This window comes from Drosophila sulfurigaster, chromosome 3, assembly GCF_023558435.1.
Source record: "Drosophila sulfurigaster albostrigata strain 15112-1811.04 chromosome 3, ASM2355843v2, whole genome shotgun sequence".
NCBI lineage: Eukaryota > Metazoa > Arthropoda > Insecta > Diptera > Drosophilidae > Drosophila > Drosophila sulfurigaster.
The window spans coordinates 48468153-48488820 of NC_084883.1; the positions used below are offsets into that span (position 1 = coordinate 48468153).

At 36.9% G+C, this 20668-nt stretch overlaps 2 protein-coding genes and 1 long non-coding RNA gene across 3 annotated transcripts; 2 read left to right on the plus strand and 1 right to left on the minus strand.

Annotated features, from left to right (window-relative positions):
- Positions 1-140: 140 nt before the first annotated feature.
- LOC133846349 (multiple inositol polyphosphate phosphatase 1) lies at positions 141-11133 on the plus strand. Its single transcript, XM_062281289.1, has 5 exons — positions 141-296; positions 9422-9693; positions 9757-9993; positions 10055-10296; positions 10402-11133. Exons 2-5 carry the CDS (start codon positions 9424-9426, stop codon positions 11060-11062), a joined length of 1410 nt encoding a protein of 469 aa, XP_062137273.1. The 5' UTR covers positions 141-296; positions 9422-9423; the 3' UTR covers positions 11063-11133.
- Positions 7932-8693, minus strand: LOC133846354 (cytochrome b-c1 complex subunit 10). Its single transcript, XM_062281293.1, has 3 exons — positions 8534-8693; positions 8329-8462; positions 7932-8263 (listed from the first exon to the last, which is right to left on the minus strand). The coding sequence occupies exons 1-2, from the start codon at positions 8599-8601 to the stop codon at positions 8336-8338; spliced, it is 195 nt and encodes a 64-aa protein (XP_062137277.1). The 5' UTR covers positions 8602-8693; the 3' UTR covers positions 7932-8263; positions 8329-8335.
- A 5824-nt stretch (positions 11134-16957) lies between the features above and the next one.
- LOC133842717 (uncharacterized) lies at positions 16958-17997 on the plus strand. Its single transcript, XR_009894427.1, has 4 exons — positions 16958-17274; positions 17338-17574; positions 17633-17852; positions 17916-17997. It is a non-coding gene; the product is annotated as an uncharacterized LOC133842717 (long non-coding RNA).
- Positions 17998-20668: the final 2671 nt, after the last annotated feature.

Below are 20668 nucleotides of genomic sequence, written 5' to 3' on the forward strand. Positions count from 1 at the left end.
CTATATAGGTAGCGACTACAGCGACTCCTTCACTGAGAGAGCGTTAAACAAACGAGAGAGGGGGAGCAAGAGAGAGAGCCAACGAGAGCGCGCTCGTCGTTTTTGTCAGCGTGTCAGCTATAAACGCTTGCGCTTCTCGTTTCTTGAATCAGTTTCATTGCGAACGCCGTCGCGTGCGGTTGAGTTTCTAGATTGTAACTTGATTTCGTTGAGTTGAGTTGAGCGCGAAACGGTTAAGATAGTTATCCCATCTATACATTTAAACAAATTCACGTTAATCAAGTGCATTTCAATAGGTCTGTTTACCATGTCAATTACTCCCCAACATCAAAAACAATAATAATAATCATATTAATCGTAAATGTGTAAAAACAATTAAGATGCCAGACAAGTGTGTGTCACTGTAGTTAAAGTTTCTATGTCTTCTCCATTTCCATTTGCCGTTAATAATTCGAATCAGCAATCAGCAAGCATTTTATTGAATTAAATATTATTATTTATACATCTATTCGTTGCTGTCTATTGTTTATTGTGCTCGGCTGTAATTGTAATTAATTCACAACGACTACGGCATTTGTTTATAAATAAATTGTTGCTGCCCAAAAGTGTTTTGGCGGGGAAACCTGTTTGGCGTTAATAATCGCTTCAGAAAATAATTATTATTATATAATCAACTTGATACGCCTTAGAATCGGATTTGTGACGAACGAAATTTCATTTGTGATGAGCTCAACAAAAAACAAAGTTGAGAGTTTTCCAAATGTGTTTGCATATGAATGAAAATGAATGAAATTTGATGTTTTGTTGTTGGTCACATAAATCAGTTGAGAACATTTGTTGCTGTTGTTGTTTCTCCTCTTTCTACCTTTTTTTTGTTGTGTTTTAGCCACGCAGCGTGTGAACGGATTCCGTTGGAAAGTTTTGAATTCCCTTCCAAAAAAAAAAACCAAGTCGAGTCTGTTTCGCTGGGTTCAGTGATCTGCGGCACACAAATGGGGCTAAATTGTCAAGCTTAATGTTGACGTAAGATGCCTGAACAATTGCCAACTGACAGCTGGTCTAATATACCCCACCTTTTGGGGATTGCTATCTGGAGTAATCATGCAAATGAATGATTGCGTTTTGCACGCGTTTTACAAAAAGCAAAAAAAAAAAATCGCGAGCACGCTTGGCAATCAAAATAATTAGCTGGGCACTTAAATGAATTAACAAATCCACAAAGCCAAACAAAACGTGTGCAATCTTCAAATCAAAATACTCATATATGTATGTTATAAAGAGTGGCAATTAAATTGCGACTAGATAAGTTAGTAGTTGTTGCCTGGCATTAAGTTGAACAAATCGCATTAACAAGGAGCACAACTCTACAGCTATTCTCAGATTTATGACTCGCCTCTGGCTTTGTGTGGCACGCGACTCGCACCACAAACAAACAGATTCTTCAGATAGCCTAGCTTAACTAATTAAACACGCTCCATTCTGTGGCTCATTAAATAATGCCGCCCTCATGCTAATCTCTCGCAAAGAGTCAACACTAAAAAATGCCTTCAAGAATGTCGCATATATGTTATTCTCTGACTTTTCCTATTGACGCTTCGTTGACTCTGGCTACCTGGTTAACTACCTGATCTCGACTCGCTTTTTGGGCCAACTGCAACTGCAGCTAACACAGCGATGACAATTTGTTCCAAACGAAAAACCAAAACAACTTGTGTAGGCGCTGGAAAAATAAAACCGGTTATCGGTTCGTGCATTGACTTTGTTTTGTTTTTCCTAAGCCGCTCGTCCAAATTTCCACGCTGTTGTTTAGTTATGTATACCCTGTATTTTGTAGAAGAGGGTAGTTCTTTTTAAGTTTCAAATTATTTTTGAAAAGTTTTTATATATACCAAAATAAATTTAAATTTTGTTAAGCAACTGCAACTGTGTTATAAAAGTGTAGGAATTTTTTAAAGTCCGCTTTTATTGAAATTAATTTTACTTAGACCCTGTCTCATATTTTTCATATTTATCAAAATAAATTTAACTTTTGTTAAACAACTGAAATTGTATTTTAAAAGTATAGACATTTTTTAAACTCCGCTTCAGTTCAACATTATTTTTCTTTGCAATTTCTCCAATGATCTCAGCTTTCTGTAATTTGTTAATAATCTTCTTTTTGAAATTTTCTCATATATCCCAAAATAAATGTAACTTTTTTAAACAACTTCCACTGTATTATGTATATGAATATGAATTTTTTCTCTTCCATTCAAAGACATTCCTCTTTAAACTTTTCTCAAATTTTTCATATATATACATATGTATATTATAAATTTTTAATTTTGTTAAACAACTGCTACTGTATTATATAGTAGAATATAGTAATATAATATAGTATTTTATAGTTATTTTTTTAAACTTCGCTTCCATTTAAATGTATTTTTCTTTAAGCTTCTTTCAAATGATCTCAGCTGTCTTCAATTTCTCAATACGCTTCAAAATTTTGAACAAATATTGTGCAACTTGGAGCTTAACAGACAAACACAAGCCAGTTCGCACCTAAGATGCGCATACACAACTCGGTAAACAGCTTCCAACCTCTTTGAACTCAGCTGTTAGCAAAGCTAGAGACCTGAAATTTGTTGTGTAGCATCCAAAACAAGTGAAATAAATTTTAAGATATTTCTGGGTTCATTAATCGGCGCCCCCGCAATAAAAGTGCTTCCTATAGATCTTCCCCTAGTTGACGGAAGATCTCTCGGTGTCCTACATTGAAATATTTGTGGACAGCTTCCATAGTTTTCCTCAAAGTGTCGTCGTCAGCAATCATACTAAATACTAAATATTAAGTATTATTTATTTTTCGTTTAATATTTTCCTCATAGCGCAATAGATGCAAATAAATTTGCAAAAATTTGTCAAAAATACGCCGGATCTTGATGATTTGGTATGAGAATTTTTTTTGGCCACGTTGCCAAGACGATTTTTGGCAATAGCAATCGTTAGCAGTTGCTGCACTTAACCTTAACCAAAAGGTTTCCTCATTTTCCCCTTTCATCGGTCTATATACGATAATAGTTCACTTTCAGATCTCTTTTTTCTTTTTCGTTGAATAATGCCAAAAATAGCGTTTGATGTCAAACAATTCGGCAGCGCTTTCGGTTTTTATAGTGAATTACTTAATATGTTGAACGAAATATTGAAATACAAAAGACCAACCCGAATCTGAAGACTAGTTTTTTTCCTTCATTCAGATTATTTTTAAAGCATTTTTCGTATTTTCCACACGCAGGCGGATTTGTTTGCCAAAAAAGTATTTCAAGTTCTTCGAGTAGTCATAATATCAACACGAATTCCGATGTGTCTGAAAGAACTCTTACAAAATTCCAAAACACCACTCAAATATGTGTTGGGAAATGTTTCTTGCGCTCTCTCTCTCTCTCGGTCTGTCTCTTCCCTTTCATTTCTCAAACACTTTTCAGCTATCTACTATATTCTCTCTATTCCCTTAAGGTCAGCCCTATTCACATAATTTAAAATATAGTGAGCAGCAAGGGGGAAGGTCGACGTCGTCGTCTACTACTTGGGGCCTATCAATATAACGAGAACTACAAGTGATAAATTAAATGTCTTATGCTCAGCCCGAAGATCAAACTGATCATTTGGGAAATGTCTGACGTTGTCTTTAATTTAAAATGCGCGAGGCAAAGTTCTTCATCGATTCCCCCAAAGGGTTGTGACACGTCTCTCTCTCTCTCTCTCCTTCGTGTCTTGCATATTAACTAGTCACACTTTTGAATTCTCAGTCTAGACATCGTCTCCCCCCAATCCGAAAAATATGAACAGTTCCGGACGCAGTCGCTTATCTTTGGAATAGGCGTTATACTCGTCTGATCCGTCGGTAGATTCGTGTGTGTTTCCATGTTTTGTAAATTGTGCTCTTGGCGCATCATTATGTTAATTGACCTGAGGGGTGTTCCCCCTCTCCATAAGGTAGTTAACTCTTTCCGCTAATTAATATGCATTGCAACCGAGTGCAAAGTAATTTTCAATATCACACAACAGCCATAACTAGTTTCTGAAGAATACCTGCGTTTTTTGACAGTAACTCGTAAATTGGGAGTTTAATATTTAACCCGGCTTTTTATTATATATTTGTTTAACTTATATAGTATAGTATTTGTTTATATAGTATATTTTTATACGTATAGTATTTATTTACTATTTACATGATTACTGAAATCAAACTACAAAATTAATCTCTCACCAAATCCGCTTATCCGTAACTTTTCTATATCAGTAACTATTATTACTTTCAGAGCTTTATCTAATATTTTTAATAATTTTGACAGCTCTCAACTCGTAACTCTCAAAATCGCTTAAAATATCTGTTAGTTGTCAGTATGTAGTACATTATTATGATATATAGTACTAAATATAAGTAAATAAATACTATATTTATATACTATTTATATGTTTACTGAACTCAAACTACAGAATTAATCTCTAATCTTCGCTTATCCGTAATTTTTATTTATCAGTTGCCATAATTACTTTCAGAGCTTTATCTAAAATTTTAAATAATTTTGACAGCTCTCAACTCGCAACTCTCAAAAATCGCTTAAAATATCTGTTAGTTGTCAGTAAGTAAGTAAATAAATACTATATTTATATTTAGTATTTATATATTTACTGAAATCAAACTACAAAATTAATCTCTAACCAAATCCGCTTATCCGTAACTTTCCTATATCAGTTGCTATAATTACTCTCAGAGCTTTATCTAATATTTTTAATAATTTTGACAGCTCTCAACTCGCAACTCTCAAAAATCGCTCAAAATATCTGTCAGCTGTCAGTTTGATAATTATCTGACTGAATCGCCCACCTTACCATATTTTGTTTTGACAGCCGTACTATATAGCTGTATATATATGTATTCAAAGTGATATCTGACAACTTGATAATCCCTTGGCAATTCTCGATTGATTTCTTGGCACGTTTTGTCTCGCTAAACGCGTGCCAACCTGTTGCATGTTTTGTCATTCACCTCCTGGCAGCAGCAACAGCAGCAGCCAAAGTGTTTGAAGCACTTGCAACATTACGTAACGCTGCAAAATTTCAGATCTAACACGCAGTTCAACGATCTGCCTAGAACAGTGGCGTTTTTTTCGTTTTTTTTATCTTGGGGGCAATCTGTGCGTATTCAGAACGAATCAATTAAATTATAATTATATATGACTTTGAATACCCAGTGAATGTTGCTTCTATGGGGTATGCAAGACTTGAAAGGAAGTGAAGGGAAATGAGAGCAATAAAAATATTAATATATACATATGTAGGTAAATACTGCATTTTTTTTATTTTATATATTAGATATCATAGATTAAAAAAGTTTGTTTTCAAAACAAATTTTGTAGTTAATAAAAGAATTAAAAATTTAATTCTTTCGAGCTTTTAAAATAAAAAAATAAAATTATTTATCTATCTACATAGATAATGAATGTGCTAGTATCTAAAAAAGTATTATCAGAACGAAAAACTAAATTTCAATTTAGGTAAATATGTGTGCATTTGTTCAACTTATATATAAAAGATAATAGATTAAACATGTTTGTTTAAGAAAAGAAAATATTTCTGTAAACAGCAGAAGAAACATAAATAAAGTTCTTTCGGATTCTTAAAATAAAGAATAATATTATTTAGATGCATAAAACATGTGCTAGAATCTCAATTTGTTCTATCTAAAAACGTATTATCAGAAGAATAAATTCTTTTTGGATCTTAAAATAAAAAAGTATATTCCTTAACTACACAGATAATGTGATAGAATCTATATTTGTTTTCAAATTTGTCCATACATAATATGAATAATCTTTATAATACTTAGTTTATCAAAAATTTGTATGAAGTACATATATTGATTTTTATAATGACTAGATAATCAAAAATTTGTCTTGAAATAATTTTAAGTTATATCTTAATAATAAGTAGTTAATCAAGACTTTACTGTATAGTTACTTTATAATTTTTCTTATAAAGATAATAAATTAATAATAATTGCACTTTACATTAATCTTAAATGTCGTCAATTTAAGTACCAAAAGTTCTCCAGGGTCTCTGCAAGTTGATCAATCTTGGCTTCTTCAATTAGGTTTTGGGCGATTCTGGGCAGTTCAAGTTGTGTGGCAAAGCCCATCATTATGAAGTGCGCGATTTTGGTGTGGCATTTGAAAATCTGTATATGATTTATTTGCCGCTTGAGAAAACACGCGCGAAAAAGCGGCACAAGGGCGCATTTTCACATTACTGAGAAAACACAAACACACACAGCATAGACAAAAAACTCTGCGAAAAATTAGCGAATGTCACGTTCGAGCTGAAAACATAAATAAAACCATAAATCAAGTGAAATAAATACAGTCTAACTAAAAATAAACTATAATATTGTAGATCGAGGGGGAGAGGAAGAAATTATAGAGGTTAGAGGGGGCGGATTGGATAAAGTGAGCTAAGCAAATGTGGCAACTGGCGAACGCGATTCAAATTGGAATTTTAATTTCACATTGAGCAAACAAAGGCGACGCATTCAATTGCACGAATGAACGATTTATGGGGGTATATGTTAGATGTAAGATGGAATAGGGGTTGAGTAGAGAGAGGGGAAGGGTAGGAGGTAGCGTGCGAATTTACATTGCACAATTAGAGCTCCACCCACACTCACACACACTAAATAACTAATGGATGCGACGCTCTTGAAGCTCATTCCCAATCGGGAAGATCGCAAGATCAGCATCTGGCCTTGAAGGGCAACAAAAAAAAAAACTCATATTACTCATTTGAGCGCTGCCTGTTGATTGTTGATTGTCGATTGTTGATCTGTGCGTAATTGAAAATAGAAAATTGCTTAAGCTAATTGTGGCTTTCAGCAGCAGCACTTTAAGCATCTCTGTACATCATCATAGAGGGCGTCTCCCTTTTTAATACACTGCCTGACGTCACTGGCGCAACAAGTTGCACAATTTGCAGCCAAATGATGCAACGTTCTAAGTTGTAAACAATGTGATGACAGGAGATGAGAGGCTGGCCTAGCACACATCTGTTCTGCGGCAGGCACGAACTAATTTTTTACCCTGTAAAGCGAATGTTCATAGAGGGTAGTTCGATTGCAGAGACAGTATGCAACAAGTTTGAGAAATTCAAAATATAAAGCAGAATCTTAAATGTGAACTATATGAACTCAGTTATTTCCATCTTTAAAGTTGGCATGCTTACTGTATATGATCAGAATTAAGATAAAACATAATGATATTTTATATACCAGTCAGCATTCCTAACGAAAGTGAATTTTTTTATAGTCCTTACAAAATTTTTGCTTCAAAGAGTTAAAGAATAACTTTAAATCGTTTATTTATCATAAATATAATTATGGAAATTGTTACTATATTCGACAATTTTCTAAATTTTTTGGTTTAGTAGTTGTTACTTTATTCAAAATTGTCTTCAGAGAATTAAAGAATAATTTGAAATCTGTCATTCCCAAATATATATTGTCTAATTACCAATTAAAAGTCAACCAAATTTGTGAATATTATTGATCTTTTTGTTATATTAGACATTTTTTGTATTTTTTATTTATAATAGCTACTTTCTATATATTTACTATATTCTCTACAGAATGTTGTCTTCGGAGAGTTAAAGAATAACTTGAAATCTGTCAAATGATACAAATATTTTTACAAAATTATAGCATTTTTTTTAACATTATAGATCTTTTTGATATATTACATATTTTTAAAATATTTGCTGTGTTTAATAATTGCTATTTTTAATATTATAAAAATCTTTTCTATATTATAAAGTTTTCTAAATGTATTTTACAGAACTAGCGAAATAATTTAACTATATATTCCAAACTTCAAAATTTGATCATTTTGTTATAGAGTTCATTAAATTGTTACTTAATTTTTATAGGGTATTTACAGTCGTATACATAGGTCCATTTACATTGCATTGCTACTATTTGTGTTAGATCCAACTTTACATGCTTTTAGTTGTGTTTTTATTTGTTGTTCTTTCGATTTGTGTATTTTGACTCGGCATCAATTTATTTACTTTTACTTGGTGGTTCCAAAAATGCATTTTCCTCCCCCCTCAAATAGAAATGCTCGTCAATTGTTGTATGTTTTGATTAAAATTCGACTGTTTATTTGACCAATTGCCAGACCTTCATCACAAGCAGCCAAATGAAACGTTGGTCGAAGCCGATAGTAAAATGTGGCTGCAACAGACGAAAAATTCAATCTATATTCTGTACTTAGTGTGGCTGCCACATGTGGCACTTACTTGGGTCTCATTTGGCGGGCTCCTTCGGGTACTTGGTGTTGTAGAGGGGAATGTAGTTGGTGATGAGACGCCAGTCGGAGAAGTAGACAAGTGTCAGGAGACTTGCCAGTCCGAAGTAGGCAGCTGTTGGCACACTGTGGGCGTGGCATGTTAAATGTGGCACAATGCTAAGGTGTTTTTTTTTTTTGTTCCGTATGTCACTTACAAGGCCATGGCCATTTCCTTTTGTCCCTTGGTCGGGCTAAACGAAGCGAACAATTTCTTGAATTTCATTTTCAACCGAATAATTAAATGTGCGATTATTCAATGTGGCAAGTTGAACAAACTCAAGCGTCGCCTGCTTCACACACACAAACAATTATTTAGTTGTCAATTAAATGAGCATTGTGTCAACATGAACTGGAGCAGGGGCAGAGCAGGGTGTTTGATGTAGGGGAACTGTCTTTGATGATAAATCAATTTTGGATGCGGGCTACAAATTGAACCATTACATGAGTTTTTATGACTAGCCCAACACTCGCTATGCTACATTTGTTTTTGCTTGCTGTTGGTGCTGTTATTGTTGGTGCTGCTATCTTGACCCATTTCAAGGTGGCGTTTATGATGACTAAGGACAGGTGAACGGAGCGCAGAACGGAGCAGCAGCTGCGTCGCAGAGTTAGGTGGTAAAAACTGCAGCCATTTGTCAGTCGCCAAATCATTAGCCTAATTTCACACTGAGCTTGTGTGTGAGTGTGTGTGTGTGTGTGTGTGTGTGTGTGCGTGTGTCTTGCCATTTTGAGCAAAACGGAAATTTCGTTAGTATGCTGACCAGCAGGCAGCGTCAGCCCTTCCTTTATTGTCTTGAGTCAACTCCTTGGCAGACGCCAGCAGAGCAATTTAAATGCCACACCTATGCAACGTTTCCCTCTCTCTGACCCCCCAAAACTTCGCCTTTGCTGCTGTCGCAATTGTGAACACGAGCCACATATGACACTCGGTGCGGACTCTTGGGCCGCTTTGGGGACGACAGTTCAAGGATATCGTCCAAAGGCTGGGCCACTTAAATTTCATGTGCTTACCCTTTGCTCACTCCCCCTCTATTCTCTTGCAGTCATGCGTCTCTTGCTGCTGACGGCGCTGCTGGCGTTCCTGGAATGGGGACAGGTGCGTGGCGAGGATGATTACTGCTTTGGCAAGGACGCCGAACGTCTGCAGACGCGTCAATTCAGCTCGAAGACCGCCTATCAGATCGTCAAGGGCACCAATATCGATAAACAGTACCAGGTGCCCGGCTGTGAGCCCAAGAAAATGTGGATATTCCACAGACACGGCACACGTCTGCCCACACCCTCGACCATCGAAGAAGCTCCACGTCTCGGCGAGGTAAGAACGTTAACTGCCTTTTAAAGATACAATACTAATGTTAATTTTCGCTCTTCTGGGTAGCTGAGGGATTTGATTGTGAAAAACTATCGTGTGTTGCGCACAAAGCCCGACACGGATGCCTTGTGTCTGGACGATCTGTTTGCCATTCAAATGTGGAAGTGGAACACCAGCATCACGGTTGACATCGAGGAGCATTTGACCAGCCAGGGCTATGAGGATCTGCGTGGCACTGCCAAGCTCTATCAACACTACTTCCCCAACGTGTTGCCCAACAAGTACAACAGCACCTACTATCTGGTAAGTAAATGAAAGTAAGCTAATCTATGCCTCTCTCTTATCCCTTTCTTTATTCGGGCAGTTCCGTCATACAAACACGCAACGCACCACGGAGAGCTTTAAGGGTTTTGCTGAGGGTTTGTTTGGTGACAGTCAACTGGCTCTGGCTGCTGAGATACCTGAGCAGGATTTACTATTGCGTCCCTACGATTATTGTCCCGATTTCAAAGGAAAGAACTACAAGGGTGAGGGTTCCGAGTACCAGAAGTTCCGCACAAGCACGCTGTGGAACCAAACCATGGCTGACATTGCCAAGCGATTGGGGTAAGCTAATAAAGAAGTTTAAGCAAGGGGGAAGGATAAGAAAAAAGTCCCTATTTGCAATTTTATGCTCACCGAACTGTCCTTGCTAATTGTACTTTCTTGCAGCTTCACTGTGCTGGCCGAAGACGACATTAAGCTGATGTTCGACATTTGCCGCTATGAGCAGGCCTGGCAGGTGGATCGCACCAGTGTCTGGTGTGCCGCTTTTCTGCCCCAGCAAGTGTCTGTGCTGGAGTACGCCGAGGATCTCAAGTATTACTACGGTTCGGGCTATGGCTTTGAGGAGAACACACGCTTCAATTGCCGGGCCGTGCAGGATATGTTGGCCCGTCTCAGCAGTCCAGTCTCTCCACATGTGGTCGCCTATTTCGCCCATTCGTCGGGTCTGCAGACGCTGCTAACGGCTCTGGGCATTAACAAGGACGATGTGCCATTGCGTGCGGACAACTACGATTCGATGGCAAGCCGTCGCTGGCGCACCAGTCTCTTGGGTCCATTTGCGGGCAATTTCGTGGCTGTCAAGTACGATTGCCCCACCGAGGTGGAGAAGGAGAAGGTGGTGTTCTTCCTCAATCAGAATGGTGTGCAGTTGGACTGGTGCAATGTGGGTCTGTGCAACTGGTCGGATGTCTTGCAACGCTACAAGGCCATTGCGGAGGCCAACTGTGATGAATACTACTGCCGTTCGGGTGCGAATGCTGGACAGACAGTTACCTCGTTGCTGGCCACCACACTGCTAGCTGCCATTGTCTACTTAATGCATTAGATCAAACAGTTGCTTTAGTTTTCTAATTTGTAATGTACAAAGTTCATACCAAATAGAGCAAATGAAATCGATTTGCTTGTGGACGCTTTAGATGCGCAGCGGAAAGATGTAATATGCCGCTTCTTGGAGCATTTAAGTTAAATATACAGCCTGAAAGTATGCACCGAAAAAGTTGTATCTCTGTGGCTTTGGATGCTTTGTAACGCCATCTAGCGTGCTGCGGCGATATTAACACAGCTGTTAAGCGGCTGCGTAAGGTATTTCGAGTCTGCTGGGTGGAATATGCTTATCGATTCTAGACAGTGTTGCCAAAGTTGGTTGAGAAAAAAAGCTGTTTTTGACGGGAAAACCTGAAAAATTAGAAAAAAAAGCTGTAAAAAAGGTGATTTTTCAATACATTGGATTCTCTATATTTTTCTGATAGTCAAAAGGTGAGCGCACGAAATCGGTTATATTGAAACATATGTATAGAATTTGTACAGCAGCTGTACAATATTTGGAGAATTTTATTAAAACTATCCTGATTCTCCTCATTTATATTGTCATATGTTCATCCAGTTCCCATCATTTTTAGGAATTTATTAGGAAAGTTATACTATATCTATAGCAGCATTTCTCAAGTCTGCGCAAACCATAACTGTAATTGCATGATTTAGAATAAAATGTATTTTCATTTTAATTAGAAAACAACGAGTACAAAAACGAATAGCGCTGTCTTCAAAGTATTTAACGACTAGGTTTCCTAAATGATCCAAATGATCCAACAATGTATGCTCGGCCACAAAAAGACATAGCACTGCTTCTTGTTCCATTGTCTTGACCGTCAAAGCTACAAAATTTATTTGGTTTGTTTGCATAAACCCGCTCCTAGCACTTTTATGCTTTTTGGTCAAAGCATGGGCGCGCAAATCAGAGAGTTTTGCGGTGATTGTAGATTTGCAGTAACTGTCACCCGTGTCGTCCCGATATTTTTGTTTAAAGTCTTTTGACATTTTTTTAAAACAATCAAAACACAGTGAACTGAAGATCAATTCACTTTTGTCTTTAGAGACGCTACGACTTATCGCCAATTCTTAAATGGGCGTGTTCTTTGAGATTGCTTTAGAACACTATACAATCGATTTGTCACTAAAAATGTTGGCAAGCATCGACAGAACAGCTATAGTAAATATTGTTCCATAATTTTGGGCAAATAGAAAAAAAATCTAAAAAAAGCTTTTAAATAAAAAAAAGCCAGAATTCCCGCTGCCCGCTGTTTGTAATTTTTTCAAGCAAATGGCATTTGAAAAAAGCCAGTTTTGACGGGATAAAAGCGACTTTGGCAACACTGATTCTAGAGTACAGAGAACTTATTTGCAATATGGGCAACATTCAAAGAGATTAATATAATTGCAACCATGGTTGCCATTCCAAAAAAAATGTTGTGTACCAAAATTTTGAAAAAATGCACCAATTTTAGCAAAAATGTACCACATTTTGTTTTCGGTATTTTTTAATACTATATTTTGTTAACGTTTTTTATCTTAACGTTATTATCTTCTATTATTTTATATTTCATTTTTATACCCGCTACCCATAGGGTAGAAGGGTATTATAACTTTGTGCCGGCAGGAAATGTATGTAACAGGTAGAAGGAGGCATCTCCGACCCTATAAAGTATATATATTCTTGATCAGCGTCAACACCCGAGACGATATAACCATGTCCGTCTGTCCGTCTGTCCGTCTGTGTGTCTGTCCGTCCGTCCGTATGAACACCTAGATCTCAGAGACTATAAGAGATAGAGCTATAATTTTTTTTCGACAGCATTTGTTATGTTTGCACGCAGATCAAGTTTGTTTCAAATTTTGCCACGCCCACTTCCGCCCCGCAAATCAAAAAAATCGAATAACAAGCTTAATTTTAAAGCTAGAGTTGCGAATTTTGGTTTATACAATAATTACTATAGTAGTTATGATTCCTGAAAATTTGGTTGCGATCAGATAAAATTTGTGGAAGTTATTAAAGAAATAGTTTTGTATGGACAAAAACGCCTACTTACTAGGGGTCTGAGTTGCTTTGGCCGACAATCTGGTACATTGTGCCGTCTATGGTATATTTTGAATGGTGAACTATATCGATATACCAAACATATCATTTGGTATATTTTTAGTATTTTTTTAGTATTTTCGGTATATTTTGAAAATGATAGCGCAATATTTTGGCTTTATTAAATTTGGGTAGCGGGTATCTCACAGTCGAGCACACTTGACTGTAACTTTCTTACTTGTTTTAGTATAGTATTTACTATATAAAAGAAAACAAAAACAGAACTTTTATTTAATAAATTATACTTTTCAAACATAAAAAAATAAAAACAGAACTTTCACTTGAATAATAATAAATCAAATTTTAAACTATCTTAGTTAATTTTAAACAAGTAAGAAAGTTACAGTCGAGTGTGCTCGACTGTGAGATACCCGCTACCCATTTTTAGTAAGGGCAAAATATTGCGGTATTATTTTCAAAATATACCAAAAATACTAAAAAATACTAAAAATATACCGAATGGTATGTTTGCTATATCAATATAGTACCGCATTCAAAATATACCATAGACGGCTCAATATACCAGATTGTCAGCCAAAGCAACTCAGACCCCTAGTAAGTAGGCGTTTTTGCCCATACAAAAGTATTTCTTTAATAACTTCCACAATTTTTATCTGATCGCAACCAAATTTTCAGGAATCATAACTACTATAATTATTATTGTATGTACCAAAATTCGTAACTTTAGCTTTTAAATTACGCTTGTTATTCGATTTTTTTGATTTGCGGGGGCGGAAGTAGGCGTGGCAAAAATTTGAAACAAACTTGATCTGCGTGCAAACATAACAAATGCTGTCGAAAAAAAACTATAGCTCTATCTCTTACAGTCTCTGAGATCTAGGTGTTCATACGGACAGACGGACAGACACACAGACGGACAGACACACAGACGGACAGACGGACAGACGGACAGACGGACATGGCTAGATCGTCTCGGCTGTTGACGCTGATCAAGAATATATATACTTTATAGGGTCGGAGATGCCTCCTTCTACCTGTTACATACATTTCCTGTCGGCACAAAGTTATAATACCCTTCTACCCTATGGGTAGCGGGTATAAAAATGAACAGTGAAGTGAAGGTCTTTACAATCAATCAATTCCTTGCAATACATTATGTTATTTAGTGTCTTAACTCTAATTTATTTGGTAATTTAGTTTTCATTAACGAAATTTCAACAAAACTTTCGCTCCAGAGCTGTGAGGCAACGAAATCAAGTTGTTTATGAATTCTATTAAGCTTCTGCTCTGTGTGTCTGTCCGTCTGTCCGTATGAACACCTAGATCTCATAGCCTATGATATATAGAGCTATAATTTTTTTTTTCGACAGCATTTGTTATGTTTGCACGCAAATCAAGTTTATTTCAAATTTTTGCCACGCCCACTTCCGTCCCCGCAAATCAAAAAAATCGAATAACAAGCGTAATTTAAAAGCTAGAGTTGCGAATTTTGGTATATACAATAATAACTATAGTAGTTATGATTCCTGAGAAAAACAATTTTAAATGTGTTTTAGCACAAGATCAAATTGTTCTAGAAGTTTGTTTTACCAGTGCCGAAAGCAACACGTGTACTACACATTTGTCGATTATTTCTCCCTTATCAAAGAATAATCACAAAAACCAAGGACCACACAAATTCCATAAATTTCATGTGCGTTCTAAATGTACGTTGTTGTAAATGTTTTCTACATTCTTTTGAAAAAAAAAAAAATGTTATAAATTTTTATATATTTTATATATATTTATACCCGCTACCCATAGGGTAGAAGGGTATTATAACTTTGCGCCGGCAGGAAATGTATGTAACAGGTAGAACGAGGCATCTCCGACCCTATAAAGTATATATATTCTTGATCAGCGTCAACACCCGAGACGATATAGCCATCTCCGTCTGTCCGTCTGTGTTTCTGTCCGTCTGTGTGTCTGTCCGTCTGTCCGTATGAACACCTAGATCTCAGAGACTATAAGAGATAGAGCTATAATTTTTTTTCGACAGCATTTGTCATGTTTGCACGCAGATCAAGTTTGTTTCAAAATTTTGCCACGCCCACTTCCGCCCCCGCAAATCAAAAAATCGAATGACAAGCGTAGCTTGCTAGAGTTACGAGATTTGGTACATACTGTAATTGCTATAGTAGTTATGATTCCTGAAAATTTGGTTGCGATCAGATAAAAATTGTGGAACTTATCAAAGAAATACTTTTGCATGGGCAAAAACGCCTACTTACTAGGGGTCTGAGTTGCTTTGGCCGACAATCTGGTACATTGTGCCGTCTATGGTATATTTTGAATGGTGTGCTGTATCGATATACCAAACATACCCTTTGGTATATTTTTAGTATTTTCGGTATATTTTGAAAATAATACCGCAATATTTTGCCCTTATTAAAAATGGGTTGCGGGTATCTCACAGTCGAGCACACTCGACTGTAACTTTCTTACTTGTTTTATATTTAAATAGATGAAGAATTCTGTGGGACCCTTCATAAGTTTACCTTATTTTTCAGATCATATATGACTAATTTTTGTCAGATATTTTACTATTCTATTCTGTTGAACCTTTATGCTCTTGATTACAAAAAGCAAAATTATAAGAGAATTTATTTCCCGGTAATTTGAGTGCGTAGAAATTTTTTGGAGTAGCTTTTTGAACATACTCACGAAGGGTTTTTTTTTTTAAGTATATTCGTTGTATTACGCAACAAATACGTACATACATGAACACGACGGAATTCACAATTATAGTTTAACAGGTAAAAACGCTACAGTCGAGTGAGCTCGACAACAACAAACAACAAACTTCTTTGAATTTCAGAAGAATATATATACGTCATATGTTCGGCGATGCCTTCGGGAATAAATAGCCGGATTTTAATTTTTTTGATTATAAAAAATATATATTTTGTGAATTTATATAAGTGTGTTATTTGAAGTGAAGCTCAACTGATTAAACCGATAAAACGGAGCGTACAGCTATAAATGCTTGTGTTTCACATATTTCGAAGCCAGTTTCTTTTCTGACACAATCGGGTGCAGTTAAACTTATTTTTCTTTGGATAAACTCGTGTTTAATAGTGCATTTTAAATAATTAAAAGGTTTGTTCACCAGGACAATTCATCAAGGATACGAATATACAAATTTAATTATGATTACTATGATAGTTTAAATTAAATAATATCATCAGGACCTTCGAGTGTCGTGTATGCTTATGTTCTTAAATTTAAACTGCTCGAATTTAATGGCATTTGAAGTATGTGACTAAATTTTTTTCCACTTGGAAAAACTAATGCAGAAAAGCAATACATTAAAAAATGTCATTCGTGAAGAGAAATAAATAGTCGCACTAGGCTCGACTGTGAGATACCCTAAACTCGTAATAGCAAGTAGAACGAAATTAAAATTGTTCGTTTCTTTCGATAAACGACTACCATATATAGTCTCGAATGTACATATATCCTTAATGAATTGAAGATGCCTCCTTATGATTGTTGAATGCATATCCTGTTTGAAGAAATAGGAAGACAGAAGTTAGCTGAGATTAACTCAAGGAAGTAAAGTTGGGAGTCGATTCGATTGCATTGGAATTTTGGTAAATGTGTTACGTTTACTCAGCTCTTCCAGGAATTTGGGTGTTTCAAGTTAACACCATACACAATATAATAGTATAAACTTACCTATTTCAAATTACAAATGGATAATAACTGTAGTAACTATAATTTAGACAATGTGAGATTATCTCTATAAATTTCGCTTGTGAAATTCGATTAAATTTATAGGAAGACTCAAGCATAATTCTAATCAAACATCATTCCTTTGCTCTTCCCATCTCTGATTATCACAAGTCTTTCTTGCAGTCATGCGTCTTTTGCTGCTGACTTCGCTGCTGGCGTTGCTGGAATGGGGACAGGTACGGGGTGAGGATTACTGCTTTAAAACGGACACCAACCGTTCGCAGACACTCGAATTTAGTTCAAAGAGCGTCTATAATCTTGTCAGGGGCGACGATGCCGAGAAATTCAAAGTACCCGGGTGCAAGGCCACGAAGATGTGGATATACCACAGACATGGCACACGCTTGATGGAAAAAGACGATATCGAGAAGTCCAAACGCCTCGGCGAGGTAAGCGCTAACAGATTTGCAGATTATGTTTAGAACACTTTGATGATTTACGGTATTTGGCAGCTACGCGATTTGATTAAGAGAAACTATGATCAAATGCAAACTAGCCCTGACACGAATACCTTGTGTGATGCAGCTCTTAATGAACTTCAGAAATAGAGATGGAACTCAAGCATTACCGTCGATCTCGATGAGCATCTTACCGAGCAGGGCTACGAAGATTTGCGCAGTTCTGCTAAACGCTATCAGTCCTATTATCCAGAGTTGTTGCCCAGAACATACAACAGTACTTATTATCGGGTGAGGAATCAAAAGCTAATGCTCAATATTGTTCCCTAGCTAATCTTTGACTTTCTAGTTCGGTCATACTGATACTCAGCGCACTCACGAGAGTTTTAAGGCTTTTGCTGATGGTTTATTTGATAATAGCATTGAAGTTTCGTCAAAAATTTCGAACAGACTGCTTCGTGCATACGATAATTGCGAAGACTACTTCGACAAAAACTACATAGGTGATGGTTCCGAGTTCAAGAAGTTTATCACAAAGATATGATTGCAAATATTGCCAAGCGCTTGGGGTTAGTTCTTGTTTTACAACATGCATATGTACATATATACAACTCTAGTCTTTCTTCTTTCAGCTTCTCTAAGCTATCCATACCTGATATTCTTCTTATGTACAAAATGTGCCGATTTGAGCTGGCTTGGAAACCGAAAGAAAACCTTTAAGCCTAAGGACGTGACATTGCTGAATTATGCAGAGGAGCTCAAGAATTACTACGGCTCGGGCTATGGTTTCAATGCGAGTGAAAAATTAAATTGCCTTGTCGTGCAGGACTTGCTGACTGTTCTCAACAGCACTGAATCACCAAATGTGGTCGCTTACTTTGCGCATTCGCCGGGTCTGCAGATGCTTCTTGTGTCGCTGGGCATTGCCAAGGATGATGAGAAACTGGGTGCGGACAACTTCGAAAATATGGCAAATCGTGAATGGAAATTAAGTAAACTCGTTCCATTTGGGGCCAATTTTGTGGCCGTGAAATACAATTGTAGTGAAGCGGCAGATAACGTGACTGAGAAGGCTGTGTTCTTCCTGAATGAGAAACTTGTAGATCTCCAATGGTGCAAAAACGGCTTGTGTAACTGGTCGGATGTTTTGAAACGCTACAAGAGCTATTCGGATGCCAATTGTCAGAAATTCTATTGTAAGAAGGAAAAACCAAAACAGACGAAAGAAGGACCTAATTCGAAAGATAACAAAATTAATGGAGTGGTCCATACTGTTTCTGAAGCGGCAGAGTCTTTTGTTAATGGGTCTGAGAATGCGGCAGAGTCTGTTATTAAAGGGTCAGAGAATGCGTTAGAGACTTTTGTTAAAGAAAGAGAATGCTTTAAATATGACAAAGAATAAGACTAATGCTGGAGAGACTATTGCCCCGTTGTTGGTCACTACCCTGCTGACTGTTATTGTGAGTTGCAAAATTTAAATCCCTTGTATACTTCCCACTTCTGGGACCTTGTCCCGAATTTAGAAAAATAAGATTTTGAAAACATGTAAATGATATATAAAAGAGATACACGGTATTTTTTCACTATATGGTATATTTTGAATGTAGTACTAACTCAATATATATTATCATTATTTTTTTGGTATATTTTAAAATTAATAGCACAATATTCTGCTTGTATTCAAAATGGATAGCGGGTGTATCATAGCCGAGCAAAGTCGACTGTAGCATTTTTATATGTTTTGTTTCATAACATGATATGTAAATGGTTAATTAGACAAATTTTGAATTATGGCTAGATTAGTATCGCATCTTAGTCCTGCCATAATTCGAAATACAACGTTAGAACAATTTCATTTAAAAGCATTGTGTATGTTTATAATTTAAATTTGAATTTCGATTTAATGTGCTACCTGCGTGTTACTTATATCGAATACTTATCGATAAGTTAAGCGCATTGCTGTGAGTGGCAATTTGCCACTGCAAGGCTGTTTTTCGTTGTTTCTGTGGTCTGGCAACGCCGCCAATGATGGGCGCCTTTTTAAAAAATGTTGCTTTGCACACACATATGTATGTAACTAGAATTGTGTTTGTAAATGAACAGATTTAATGAAGAACAAAATACGATTAAGTTTATGAAATAGAATTTTTTACTTTAAGACAAAATTTGGTAATTAACTAACAAGGAATATTAATCTTAATAATCACTTGGCTGGGATCCAACCAACTTTATCCCTTTTCGTACGAGCGTAAAAGGTGTTATTGTCTTAAGTTTCAATAGACCAGCAATACGACTTTAAAATTAACTTGACAAATCCTTTGCGACGACAAAACTGTGACGTAGTTGTTATTGTTGTTTTTGTTGTTGTTGTAGGCATTGTCGCCGTCGCCTTCGTTTTTAGGCGTAGGCGATGCTGATGCTGGCCAACCATTTTGAGTCGTCACGTGCTTCCTGTTAAATGTTCTAATGATGCGTATTAGGGCAGACTAAGTGCCACTCATAAGTGCCGTCCGCACACGCACCTGACTCCAACCACCTTTCACCTTCGACATCGAATTTTACGCAATATGCGTTTTTTTATTTCAGTTCGTTGCTAGTTGCTGCTAGTGCTGCTGTTCGCCTGGGCGCGTTGTCAAGGCAACCTAACTCAACGGACGACAACTTCGTCAGGTTTCCCCCCCCTCTTAAACTGGTCCACGTGAGCGTGTATCCCGAACTTCAGGTCTGCTCGCCTGTCTAAATTTGTCCGTATATACGGCAAAATGAGGGATGGAGGCTGCAACCCAAAGTGCTTTATAGTTACTTAGACGTGAGTTTCCCGCTGTGAACAGGGATAGGGAGAGTTGTGGGTGTGTACGTGTTTATATGCCCAGAGCAAGTTGTTATCTTTGGTCCCATTTTTCGGTCATTCCAGCAGCGTTTTCATTAGGCTAATACACCCGAACCATGAACTCGCGTCGACTTTGAAACAAGCGAATAAATCAGCTCTGCAGTAGGCGTGTCTGGTTGGGTGGCTGGTTGCCTCTATATTGAGATTGTGATTTTCTCTATGTTAGTTAGCGCGAGCGCCACAAAACTTTACAATTCTCAAGTGTAACCCGAACTGTTGAAATGGGGCCAATGCTCCAGAAGCTGTCTGCTGCAGAAGAGAATGCTCCGATTCCAGGGTTCATTTTGGCCATCAGCTTTGGGGAGGCGGGTGCGAATAGTTTTTGTGTGTCGTGGATTAAGTTAATGGGCGCTCATTTGGTCGGCAGTCAGCTATGAATAAGCAATTTTGTGGAGCTGCAAATGAAGGTTCTGCCACATAAAACTCGGGAGCTCATTTTGGTTGCACCTTTCTAAAAAAGGCTTGCACAAGGCAAATGGCAAAAGGCAACACAGA

Coding starts and splice junctions, on each gene's coding strand:
- LOC133846354 (XM_062281293.1), bottom strand. CDS start 8,601: ATGAAATTCAAGAAATTGTTCGCTTCGTTTAGCCCGACCAAGGGACAA. Junction 8,463..8,533: donor AAGGAAATGGCCATGGCCTT/GTAAGTGACATA, acceptor CCACGCCCACAG/TGTGCCAACAGCTGCCTACT.
- LOC133846349 (XM_062281289.1), top strand. CDS start 9,424: ATGCGTCTCTTGCTGCTGACGGCGCTGCTGGCGTTCCTGGAATGGGGA. Junction 9,694..9,756: donor AAGCTCCACGTCTCGGCGAG/GTAAGAACGTTA, acceptor TCTTCTGGGTAG/CTGAGGGATTTGATTGTGAA. Junction 10,297..10,401: donor GACATTGCCAAGCGATTGGG/GTAAGCTAATAA, acceptor ACTTTCTTGCAG/CTTCACTGTGCTGGCCGAAG.